Source organism: Phyllostomus hastatus, unplaced genomic scaffold (assembly GCF_019186645.2).
Source record: "Phyllostomus hastatus isolate PE091 unplaced genomic scaffold, TTU_PhHast_1.1 phas_contig_210, whole genome shotgun sequence".
Classification (NCBI taxonomy): domain Eukaryota; kingdom Metazoa; phylum Chordata; class Mammalia; order Chiroptera; family Phyllostomidae; genus Phyllostomus; species Phyllostomus hastatus.
In genome coordinates, this window is record NW_025333737.1 from 35,528,828 (window position 1) to 35,540,228 (window position 11,401).

Genomic DNA, 11,401 nt, shown 5'->3' on the forward strand with positions numbered 1-11,401 from the left:
TGGCCAGGTCCCCACTTGGGGGCGTTCAAGAGGCAACTGATTGATATAGCTCTCATACATGGATGATTCTCTCCCTCTCTTCCTCCCTTCTCTGCTCTCTAAATATAAATAAATAAAATTTTTAGAAAAAAAGGAAGGAAATTATGACACATGCTACCACATAAATGAAGCTTGAAAATATCATGCTAAGTAAGCCAGTTACAAAAAACAAGTATGGTATGATTCCACTTATATGAAATATCTAGTCAAAATGTAGAGTTATTGTTTGTTAGATATAGCTTCAGTTTTACAAGATTTAAAAGTTCTGGAGATTGGCTGCACAACAATGTGAATATACTCTACTAAACTGTACACTTAAGAAAGTTTAAGCCCTGGCTGGTGTGGCTCAGTGGACTGAGTGCCGGCCTGCGAACTAAAGGGCCACCGGTTTGATTCCCAGTCAGGGCACATGCCTGGGTTGCAGGCCAGGTACCCAGTAGGGGGCGCTTGAGAGGCAACCACACATTGATGTTTCTCTCCCTTTCTTTCTCCCTCCCTTCCCCTCTCTAAAAATAAATACATAAAATCTTAAAAAAATAAACCTTTAAAAAGCAAGTCTCCCAAATGTCCATCGATGAATGAATAAGTAGAAAGTGGTAGGTCCACACAACGGAATCTTACTTGGTCCTAAAAAGCGATGAAGTACGGATACACGCTACAACGTAGATGCCTTTAAACTATTACAGTAACCAAAAGAGGCCACACAAAAGGCTACATATCATATGAGTCTATTTTATGAAATGTCCAGAATAGGTAAGTCTACAGAGACAGAAAGTAGTGGTTGCCTAGGGCTGAGAGTGGGGTGGAGGCAGGAGGCTCATCGTTAAAGGGTAGAGGTTTCTTTGGGGAGGAATGAAAATGTTCTGAAACTGATTGTGGCGGTGGTTAAACTGTTACGGAACAGACCCGGGGTGGGGGTGTGTATGAACGATATACTATTACCGAAGGGACCCCCCCTTGTGCTTCATAGGTCCCCCACCCTGTACCAGGTTCGCCTTGCCCCACTGCCAGGGAGAGACAACTCTCAATGCTAGAGATTGGTGAAAAGGAAAGAGATTACTTATTTAAAGAGTTATACAAACTTGTTCGGCTGGTGTGGCTTAGTAGATTGAGCACGGGCTACAAACCAAAGTGTCTGGGGTTTGATTCCCAGTCAGGGCACAGGCCTGGGTTGCGGGCCAGGTGCCCAGGAGGGGGCACATGAGAGGCAACCACACATTGATGTTTCTCTCCCTCTCTCTGAAAATAAATAAATAAATTTTGAAAAAAAGAGTAATACAAACATAAGAGTAATGACTTAATATCTTCATTGAGATCCCAAAGTCCTTTAGAATACCCACAAATGCACAGTCCTTCCTTCCCCCTCTGCCCAGTCCGGGGTACCATATCTCAGGAAAAGAAATAGAAGTCCATGGTTCTTCTCCACCCAAGCCTCGTGGTCCCCAAAAGACACCAAAGCTGCGTGGTCCCCAAAAGATGCCGCATGGCTGCCGCACCTGGGTTTGAATCCCAGCGCCCATCTTCCTCTGCCGCACCATTTTCAACTCCTCCCACAACTGCTATGGCTGCCAGCATCAGTAAGTCCAGTGTGGCCCGGGGGTGTGGGGCCAATCATCTCCAAGCTCTTACACAGGCTCATTGGGGGCCCCCCTTTGGCTGCACCCTGTGTTACATTACAACTCTGTGAATGTCCTAACGAACAAATATAGACTTTAAATGGGTAAACTGCATGGCACATGAAATATATTTCAATAAAGTTTTGTGTTTTTTTTTAAAAGTCAGATTGTGTTAGCTCTTTAGTCAAAACTCTGCAGTGGCCCCTAACTTTACTCAGACTACAAGCCAGGGTCCTTACAATCGAAAAAGCCCCTGCCCTGGCTGGCATAGCTCAGTGAATTGAGCGCGGGCTGCGAACCAAAGCGTCACAGGTTCGATTCCCAGTCAGGGCACATGCCTGGGTTGCAGGCCACAGCCCCCAGCAACTGCACATTGATGTTTCTCTCTCTCTCTCTCTCTCTTTCTCCCCCCCTTTCCTCTCTAAAAATAAATAAATAAAATCTTTTTAAAAAAGGAGAAGGTGGATGTATTTAAAAAAAAAGAAAAAAAAAAGAAAGAAAAAGCCCTGCAGGCTCTACCTCTCACCTCCTCTCCCGCCCATCTCCTTCCTGTTCACTCAGCACAGCCACACCAGCGCCGCCCCCCCAACCCCGGCTCAGAGACCCAGGCACACGCCTGCTGTGGGGCCGAGGCACTGGCTGTTGTCTCTGTCTGGAATGCTCTTCTCCATACCGGCTGACCTAGCTCCCTCACCTCCTTCAGGTCTTTGCTCAGATGTCACCTTCCTAATGAGGTCTGCCTGGCCACCGACCTGGAATTGCCCCGTCACCAGTCACCACCGCTGCTGCGCTCCCACGCTCACTTACCCTGGTCTGCTTGGCCTGCAAGCACTTATCGACTTGTAACAGATTAGTAACTCACTTGAGTTAGGTTTGCTGTGTCTCCCCTGCTAGAAAGGAAGCTCGCGGAGGGCCTTGATCTTCGTAGAGCTCACTGGTAGATCCCAGGGACCCAGGACGGTAACTGGAAAGGAGCAGGTGCTTAACAAACACTTACTGAATAAATGAATGGCAAGCATCTCATAAGTATGAGCTGCTATTGTCTTCCTGTTCAATGAAAAGGTAGGCAGGGCAGGGGTGTGAATAAGGCTTCACTACCCACAAGAGCAGGTAGCTGGGCTCCTGAGGCTGAGATCTTGGGGTGGGGATGGGAGATGGGAGAAGAGGAAGAATGGTCTTGACCCAGGAGCCAAGGAACAGGGCAAGGAAAGGGGAAGCAGAGGCCACGGAGCTACAGAGGCCGAAGGTGGTGATTTTCACACCCAGTGAACTGGCGGTTTTAAACCCTAGAAACAGTAAGGATTCCATGCCACAAAATGCTCGATGATTAATACGTTGAAATTAAAAACAAATATTTAAGTGTGATTGCAACCTAAGCACCCTCCTGGCCATCTAGGAAATGCTGCTGGCGCATGGAACTCTGCTACTTTGTATTAAAGTTTTCCCTTTTGGCATCTCTGACTAGAGGAGCTATTTTCCACCCACGTGCCCCTAGAGGTGTGTTGTGGGTAAAAAATTTTAAAATATGCAATAAGCGAATATTTAGTCAGGGGCACTGACCTCTATTCCTTTAGAATGCCAGACACAAAAATGACAACAGCCGATACAGCCATAGCCGTCTGGTGTGAATGCATCAAAATTGTATCTACTTTTTCTCTCTTTTTTTCTTCAGATGGGCAAAACCTATATACTTTGGTGCGCTGCAGAATTTCAGTGATTAGTTTATCTGTGCCATGAGATGAACACGGTTGAAAATCGCTGGACCAGGATGAGGAGAGGAGAATCGGATTCATTCAGATCCTACTGACCGGCTCCAGGACTCACAGACACATTCCATTCCGGTCTCACCAGAGCCCTCGGGGAAGGTGTTATCCGTCACCCCTGTCACAGCGGAGGGAGCCGAGGCATACGGCCAAGGACAGGGCCTGACACGCAGGAGATGCTCAGCAAATACTATTTATTGTCTGGAATCGGAGGGAGAAACGTTCGGTGGGGGAGAGAAGGGATGAGATGAAGCCGACCAAGTTCCTCATCCCCACCAGAGCTCTCCCGGGTCTCTGAGCTCTTCTGCGAGGCGCGGCCCTCCCGGGAAGTACGAATGGGAAGAGGCATGCAGCACAGGGTTGGGCCGTCCCACTCGCCAATTCTGGATAACCGAGCCCCTCCCCCACCACCACTTTTTAGCACCCGCTAGGAAATCTCTCCAGGACAACCCCCCAGACAGCCCGGGGTGGTCTGGCGTCCCACCAGGCTGCAGGGGAGTGCCAAGGCACGCGGGGTCCCGGGAGGGCCTTCGCGGCAGCACGGCGCACCAGCAGGTCTCCGCGACCGGTCCCTCCACCACTCCAGCGCCTGCCAGGGACGCCAGTTCCCTGCTCAGCCTGGCGCAGCCGGGCTCCGGGGGCTGGAGCGCGCCGACGACACCAGCGGGTCCTGCGCCCCCAGAGTGGGCTGCCTGTGCGGCGGCCTGGACGCGCCAGCGCCGCTCCACAGCCCTTCCCCCCAGCGCGGCCAACCGCCTGGGGGATCAGCCCACCCCTACAGCGGCTCGCTCCTCCCTCTGACTCCAGTGCATCCCCGTCTCCAGCGCCAGACGCTGCCAAGCTCACTCCGCCAGCACCTCCCTGGAGTCGCGCTGGGCGCTGCAGCGGCTGGGCCGCCGGAGCTCCGCGCGCACAAGACTCAGAGGGCCGCGGGAGCCCGCGTACCCTCGGGTTCGGCGCCACCATGAACGGCTCGGGTGGCCCTGGGGCCGAGGACCGGAGCGACATGGGTGGCGGGGGCAGCTGGCAGCCCGAGGCGGTCATCGTGCCCACGCTGTTCGCGCTCATCTTTCTCGTGGGCACCGTGGGCAACACCCTGGTGCTGGCCGTGCTGCTGCGCGGCGGCCGGGCCATCAGCACCACCAACCTGTTCATCCTCAACCTGGGCGTGGCCGACCTGTGTTTCATCCTGTGCTGTGTGCCCTTCCAAGCCACCATCTACACCCTGGACGGCTGGGTGTTCGGCTGGCTGCTCTGCAAGGCCGTGCACTTCCTCATCTTCCTCACCATGCACGCCAGCAGCTTCACGCTGGCCGCCGTCTCCCTGGACAGGTAAACAAGCCCCCCACCCCCACCCCCGCAGCCCAGGGGTGGGTCACCCGGGCCGGGGAGGGACTCAAGGGTCAAGGAAAGATGGGCAGAGAGTAGAAAAGGACTCTAAATTGGCAGAGGGGCTGGAGGGAGTGAAAGAAAGACATGGCAGCCTGTTGGAGAAGGAGGAGTAAGAATGGGGGACCGCGGTGTCCCCTCTGTGCGGTGCGTCCTCGGGGCTGCCGGCTGCAGACTGCAGACTTCAGCTCTGCAGGGCCGCGGGCAGCAGACAAAGCGCAGCGGTTATGGCCACAAAGCGTTTTCCCTGTGCTGGGTCTGGCTGGAGGCTCCGTGTCCGTGTGAGGTCGGGAGGGGTGGGATGACTGTGCCCAACTTACGGACGAGACCGAGTTCATAAGTGACTTGCTCGGAGTCGCCCGCCCAGTCCTGAGCGCTAAGCCAGCGGTTTCCCGGCATCAAACTCAGGCGCCTGCACCTCGCTAGCCTTGAAGCCACGGTTTGCTCTGCGCGCTCCACTCTAGTCCAGACTGTGGAATCTGGGTCCTTCGCGGGGTCCATGCCAAAGTCCCAGCGAGCTCGCGGGACGGCCCCTAGCTTGGCCCCACCCCTTCTGCACCCCACCCCCAGGCGCGGGTCAAGGGCAGGGAGAAGAGCAAGTCCGAGCTTGCTCACCGCCCCACCCCCACCCCAGACGGAGTTTGTAAGGACAGGGGGATGATTCCCTGGGAGGAAACCCGGGCGTGACTGCGGTATCTCCCTGCCCTCCTCACCCCGACGTGCTTCCCACCTCCCTCGGGAAAGCAGCGCGGGGGGGGCGGGGAGGCCACATTCGCGCACACGTCCCAGTTCCACTGAGCGCGGAGCGTGACGCTTCCAAGAGCGTCGGCTTCTGTAAAGGAGCTTCCTCGCGGTGCCTCGCCTGGCCTGTCTCCAGGCCGTCTGCTATGGCCTCAAAGCTCCTGGGTTCTACTTTTCCGGGCACGTCATTGGTGGGTAATCATAGCCTCCCAGAGCCCCAAAGACGGTCCAGCCTCCGGGGTGCCCTCCCGGGCGGAGTCCGACTGTGGTCACAGTCCCGGAGAGGCAGAGGAGCGGCCTATACGCGCGCCTTTCCTGCGGCTGGGTCTCGCCCCGCATCTAGGCGCGGCGGAGAGTGTCCGGGATGCGCTGGGTCGCCCTCTGGGTGTACGGAGTGTGACCGTGCGCTAAGGGCCTTCCTCGAGAGCGGGTATGGGGCTCGGGGTGCAAGGGATCGGGCCTGCACCCGCGAATCCGCCCGCTCAGCCGACGTCTCCCTTCCCGGCCTGACCCGCAGGTACCTGGCTATCCGCTACCCGCTGCACTCCCGCGAGCTGCGTACGCCTCGCAACGCGCTGGCCGCCATCGGGCTTATCTGGGGGCTGTCGCTGCTCTTCTCTGGGCCCTACTTGAGTTACTATCGCCAGTCAAGGTTGGCCAACTTGACCGTGTGCCACCCAGCGTGGAGCGCGCCCCGACGCCGCGCCATGGACATCTGCACCTTTGTCTTCAGCTACCTGCTGCCTGTGCTGGTGCTCGGCCTGACCTACGCGCGCACTCTGCGCTACCTTTGGCGCGCGATGGACCCGGTGGCCGCCGGCTCGGGCGCCCCGCGCGCCAAGCGCAAGGTGACGCGCATGATCATCATCGTGGCAGCACTCTTCTGCCTCTGTTGGATGCCTCACCATGCGCTTATCCTCTGCGTCTGGTTCGGCCACTTCCCACTTACGCGCGCCACCTACGCGCTGCGCATCCTCTCGCACCTGGTCTCTTACGCTAACTCGTGCGTCAACCCCATCGTCTACGCGCTGGTCTCCAAACACTTCCGAAAGGGCTTCCGCAAGATCTGCGCGGGTCTGCTGCCCCGCCCCCCGCGCAGAACCTCAGGCCGCGAGTGCGTCGCTGCGCAGGGCACCCGTAGCGGCAGCGTGCTGGAGCGCGAGTCCACCGACTTGACGCACGTGAGCGAGGCTGCGGGGCCCTCTAGCCTTGCGCCGGCGCCTCCCTGCGGCCGGGCCTCGCGCGGAGTCGCGGGCTCCTGCTGGCGGGACCAGAAGGTCCTCAATGGCACGTTGACAGTTAACGTGACTTAAACGCACTTAGGATGTTAAAGGATCGGAGTCAGAGGTGGGGGAATCGTGGATGGAGTTTCCTCTGTCAATGTAATAAAAAGCGCGCACCATTTCACGTGCAGCGACGTTCTGTGTCCCCATTTATCTCAGAGGCTGTGTGGGAAAAGCCTGTGGGACTTCACAGAGAAGCTTTGGCTGATTGGGTGCCGGTGCTTTCCTGAGTTTACGGGGAAGGAGAGCAACCTGCACCAGAGACAACCGAGTTAAAAATCGGCAAGAAATTCCTAAGTGGGTGAGGCTGGGGAGAGCGCGACCCGCCAAAGCTCTTTGCGCGCGGCCCTCTGAAGGCAGGCGCCAGGTGCGCGCGGACCGGCAAACCAGCAGTCGCCAATGCGTCACGTGGGAAGGCAGGCTGTTTAAGCGCACGCGATCAAGTCGGTGGATGGCGGACGCAGACACCACGGGTGTCCTGGTGGCATTCCAGCGCGGGTGCGCGGTGGGTCCTCGCCTGCTCCCGGTTTCCTGGGGCCCTTTCGAGCCTCAGCAGCCCTGTCAGTGGCTACAGACTTTCAACTTTGCGGTTTCCTTCCATTGCTGCTGCGTTTATCTGGGATCAGGTCTCCAAACGCTCACTGGGCTTCTGCTTCCCGCCAGAAAAGTCGCGCCAGACCACCACCGGTCCTGTTCCAGGGCGCACAGAGCGGCTTTGAGGCCCTGCTGGGCTGGAGCAGGCTGAGAATTGGTGGGGGAACCGGATACCCTGGGGTTTCTTCACGAGTTAGCCGCCCCCTGACGCTGAGTTCGCCCCACCTCTGGAATCCTTGAGCCAAGGATTGTTACACGAAATCGGTTCAGTGTGTAAGGAGATGCAGGAAAACGCTCAAGGGAGTGCCCATCTCACATTGTCGAGTGCAGGGCGCCTTGACAAGGGCTTGAGTTCTTAGCCAGGCAGACACCCACCATAGAAACAAAGGGAGGCCACTGGCATCTGCCCACACCGGAAGGGCCGAGTCAGAGAAGGGGCGGGGCGGCGGGTTCTGTGCTTGCCTGGACTTGAATGTGGCAACGTGTGCCAGACCGTGGGAATGGAGCGGGACGGGGAACCCTAAGCGAGGCGCAGGGTGGGCGGGGCTTGGCCTTGGGTGTTTTCGGAACCCCCTGTGGGGGTGGGGCGGCCAATCCAAGGCTCCAGGGTTGTTGACCAGAGCGGTTGCCTCAGCCATCTGCTCAGTCACCCAGACAAGTGACTGACATTGAGGTTGTAGCTTGGACGCCGCTGCTGCCCCCAGCCCCGCTGTGCGGCCGCTCACGATGACCCTGCAGCTGCTGCTCCATGTCGCCTTGCTCAGACCGGGCACCACTCCGCCCTCGGTCCAGGGCCGCAGTGTCTGCGCACCGGCAGGTGGTAGGTGGAAGGCGTAGATCGTGAGCTTTGGGATTTGGGCCTCAAGGTACCAGGGTGGCCTCCGCCTTCATCCCTCAGCCTGGCCATCCTTCTGTGACCTCAACTCACCCCTGGAGGTTCAGGAAACCATCCAGATCCCGAACAACGGGAGCGGGCCCCTGCAGGTGGACGTGCGGGTGTTAGTGAGAAATGTGTCTAATGTGGTAAGAACCCTCAGGAGGGGGTGGGGCCCAGGTGCCGAGCTGGGGGTGGGACAGGACTGGGTCCCTGGACTGCTGTGGCCTCCTGCCTTTTGTCATGTGGCAGCCACCCGCAGGTGACATGCTGGCCCCTTCCCCAGGACATCCTTCGGTACACAGTGTCCTCCAAGCTGCTGCTCCGGCTGGTGAGAGCCCGGAGTGGGGGCAGGCAGTGAGTGCAACAGGGTGGAGGTGGGGCGGGAGAACCCGCTCTCGGCCCAGCACCAAAGTACCGGTTTTCATTAACCCGCCAAGCTGAGGGGCGTGTATACACGGAGGGCCAGAGCCTCAGTGGGGTCCTTGTGTCCCTGGGCCTGGGTGGACACTGGCCTGGCCTGGAACGTGAGTGTGCACCCATGGCTCGTGCTCACGCTGCCCTGGGAGTCACTGTCCAGGAGGCGGGAGGTCTAGTCCAGGACCCCCCGTGCACGTCCCTGCCCCCACCCACAGCCCGGAGCCCTGGCAGTGCACGCCCTCTCCTGGTGGCCCCTCCGGACCACTGGCAGCCCCCACTGCCCACGCTCCCTCTCCCTCCCGGAACCCCGAGGACTGGGGACGGCAGCCGGGCGCCTGCCCGAGTCTCCCCCCCCGCACCGCCCCCTTCAGAGAAGGGGCTGAGCCCTTGGCCGTGACACTTCTCCCTGCAGGCTCCGGGTGGACTGGCAGGACCAGGGCCCACGGACCCGCGTGGACCAAGGTGGCCATGCCAAGCTCCCCCTGGCCCTCACCACAGAGACCAGCTGCGACTCGGAGCTCCTCCACCTCCCCAGGGACCAGAGGGGCCGCACCCTCCGCTTCTGTGCGCTCAGCCGCCCCTGGCTCCCCCTGCTCTGGCGCAGCCCCACTTCCGTCCTGCCTCCTCCCCCTCAGCCACTGCCCCCAACAGCCAGGGCCCCACCGTAGGGGCTAGGCCGCTGGTGTTAGCAACCGGGTCGCTGCAGCCTCACCCCTGGAAACGTCCTGAAGGCGTGGCCATGCAGTGAAAATACCCCACGGACCTGCTGGGGGGTGTCCAACCTAGTGGGCAGTCCCCCCTTCCCCGCCTCCCTCCCCTGCGGGAAACAGCAGGGCTCCCGCCCCTGAACCCCGGTCCTTCAGACGCCAGACGAGACACAGGTGGGACTCAGTGACCACTCCCCCTCTGCGAGGTGGTGTGAAGTGCATTTATTTCTACAATGAAAACCCGTCTATGAGCCTGTGAAGTTCCTCCCTCTAACTGGAGAAAACTTGGGGGGGGCGACGTGGGGTCCGGAAAGCCCTCTCAGGGGCCAGTTCCATCCCCACATCTGCCCCCCGCAGCCGTCCGTGGTCTCCACCGTCCTCGGGCACCGGCTCGTCCCTGCCCTCCTCCCAAGAGATTTGGGGGCTGTCCTCTCCCCGCCCCTCGCATTGATGGAGCTGGCGCTCCAGGCCCACGTGGTGGATGAGACTGTGGGTGTCAAGAGGGAGCACGGGGTTCAGGATTTGAAAACCCAAGTCCCGCTGCAGCAGCTGGTGCCCTGCTTCCGGGTGACAGTGAGGCCAGAGGTGGCCGCCAGAGGGCTGCAGGGGCATTGCAGATGCAGGGCCAGAGGCAGGACATCACCTTCCTGCCCCCACCTCCTGTGCAGCCCCCCAAAAGCCCCCACTTTCTTCCCGCTGCACCTGAAGAACGCAGACTGAAGGCCATCATGTCGCTGTCGGTACCCAGGGAGGCGCTGCTGTGGGCGCATGAGTACAGGGCAGCTGCCCCTCCAGGCCACGGAGTGCACTGCCCACGAGGTGACCCTGCTGCTGGGCTGCCTGGTCTTCCACTCCTCCCTGGTGCAGGCCCTGCCCCCTCCTCCTCCTGCAATCTGCTGCTCAGTGAGCCCTGCGCCCTCCCCTGGCCCTGCCTCCTTCTCTCCTCCCGGGTCAGCTCCCCCGCACTGGGGGCACAGGTCTCGCCCCTGACCGTTGTCCCCGCCCCCCCAGTGTACGCCCTCACCATCCTGCTGCTGCTGCTCTTCCTCAGCACTAGAGACCATCCCGTTGGCAGGGCTGCTGGCTGGGGACCACCTCAGGGCCGAGAAGAGCCCCAGCCCAGCCCCGAGAAGGGAGTGGCAGGACCGGGAGAAGGGGAGAACGCAGGGCCTAATCCTGAAGGCGGGCAGGGGCTGGCCCTCCTGGGGGCGGGGTGGGGGGAATGGGGCCAGGAGCAGGTGGATGGGGCAGAGCCGGCATGCCGCAAGCCTGGGGCTGGAGTCGGGGGTCGCTGGGCTACTGGGAGGGCCCTCGCCCTCACTCTGCCGGCCCCACTGGCCTGGGGCCGCACCGCATCCACCCCTGGCAGAAGCAGGTTTGTAGCAGGGAGCAGGGCCGGCTTCCCTGGAGGCCTGGCCGACTCCGAACTCCCCGGCGTAACCCTGTGCCTGGGGAGCCTCTCTAGGAGGGTCCTTCTGCAGCTGAATGAAGATGGCCCAGAACGGGCCGCATCCACACCCCGCTGGTTGTGAATCACGGAAGGGGAAACAAGGCCGAGGGTCCCTGGGCTCACCCTCCTGCCCTGGGGGAGGGGCCGGGCTGAGCCCTGAAACTCGGCTCCTCCCCCTGCCTCTCCCCCACAGAAGCCACGGGAGGAGTCACGGGGTCCCAGAGGAGCTGGGCCGGGGCTACCGGCCACACCTTCTTCCTGCGGCAGCACGTGGCAGGGGTGGCGTGTGGCCAGTCCATCTTCCCGGGACTCCGGGTGTGGGTGGCATGCGAGTCCGACCTGGCCCCCAGTGAGGCTGCACCCCGTGGCGGGCAGCCCAGCCCGTGACAGGGCAGGGCCCGGGTGCGGGCCCGAGGGAAGGCCATGTCGGGGTCTCTGGGAAGAGGCGCAGGGAGGTGGACTCTCCCCTAAGCCCGGAGGACCCTGGGCCACCCCGAGCTCTCCCGTCTGTTAGCACGCAAGCAA

The 11,401-nt window shown here is 60.0% G+C and overlaps 2 protein-coding genes across 2 annotated transcripts; both read left to right on the forward strand.

The window, feature by feature from the left end:
* The first annotated feature begins 4,340 nt into the window (after window positions 1-4,340).
* On the forward strand, window positions 4,341-6,938 carry GALR2 (galanin receptor 2). The gene is made up of 2 exons (XM_045837227.1): window positions 4,341-4,750; window positions 6,066-6,938. The coding sequence occupies exons 1-2, from the start codon at window positions 4,383-4,385 to the stop codon at window positions 6,859-6,861; spliced, it is 1,164 nt and encodes a 387-aa protein (XP_045693183.1). The 5' UTR covers window positions 4,341-4,382; the 3' UTR covers window positions 6,862-6,938.
* A 1,198-nt stretch (window positions 6,939-8,136) lies between these two features.
* ZACN (zinc activated ion channel) lies at window positions 8,137-11,269 on the forward strand. Its single transcript, XM_045836759.1, is given in 13 exon segments — window positions 8,137-8,245; window positions 8,324-8,448; window positions 8,586-8,629; window positions 8,796-8,882; window positions 9,132-9,296; window positions 9,870-10,025; window positions 10,142-10,192; window positions 10,194-10,300; window positions 10,303-10,329; window positions 10,438-10,480; window positions 10,482-10,805; window positions 10,892-10,947; window positions 11,031-11,269. Coding segments are annotated over 13 exon segments (1,512 nt in total). The 5' UTR covers window positions 8,137-8,151; the 3' UTR covers window positions 11,264-11,269.
* Window positions 11,270-11,401: the final 132 nt, after the last annotated feature.

What these genes read in the sequence shown, in the direction of transcription:
- GALR2 (XM_045837227.1), top strand. Translation starts at nt 4,383, where the DNA reads ATGAACGGCTCGGGTGGCCCTGGGGCCGAGGACCGGAGCGACATGGGT. An exon ending in GCCGCCGTCTCCCTGGACAG is followed by an intron (nt 4,751 to 6,065) that starts GTAAACAAGCCC and finishes CCTGACCCGCAG; the next exon opens with GTACCTGGCTATCCGCTACC.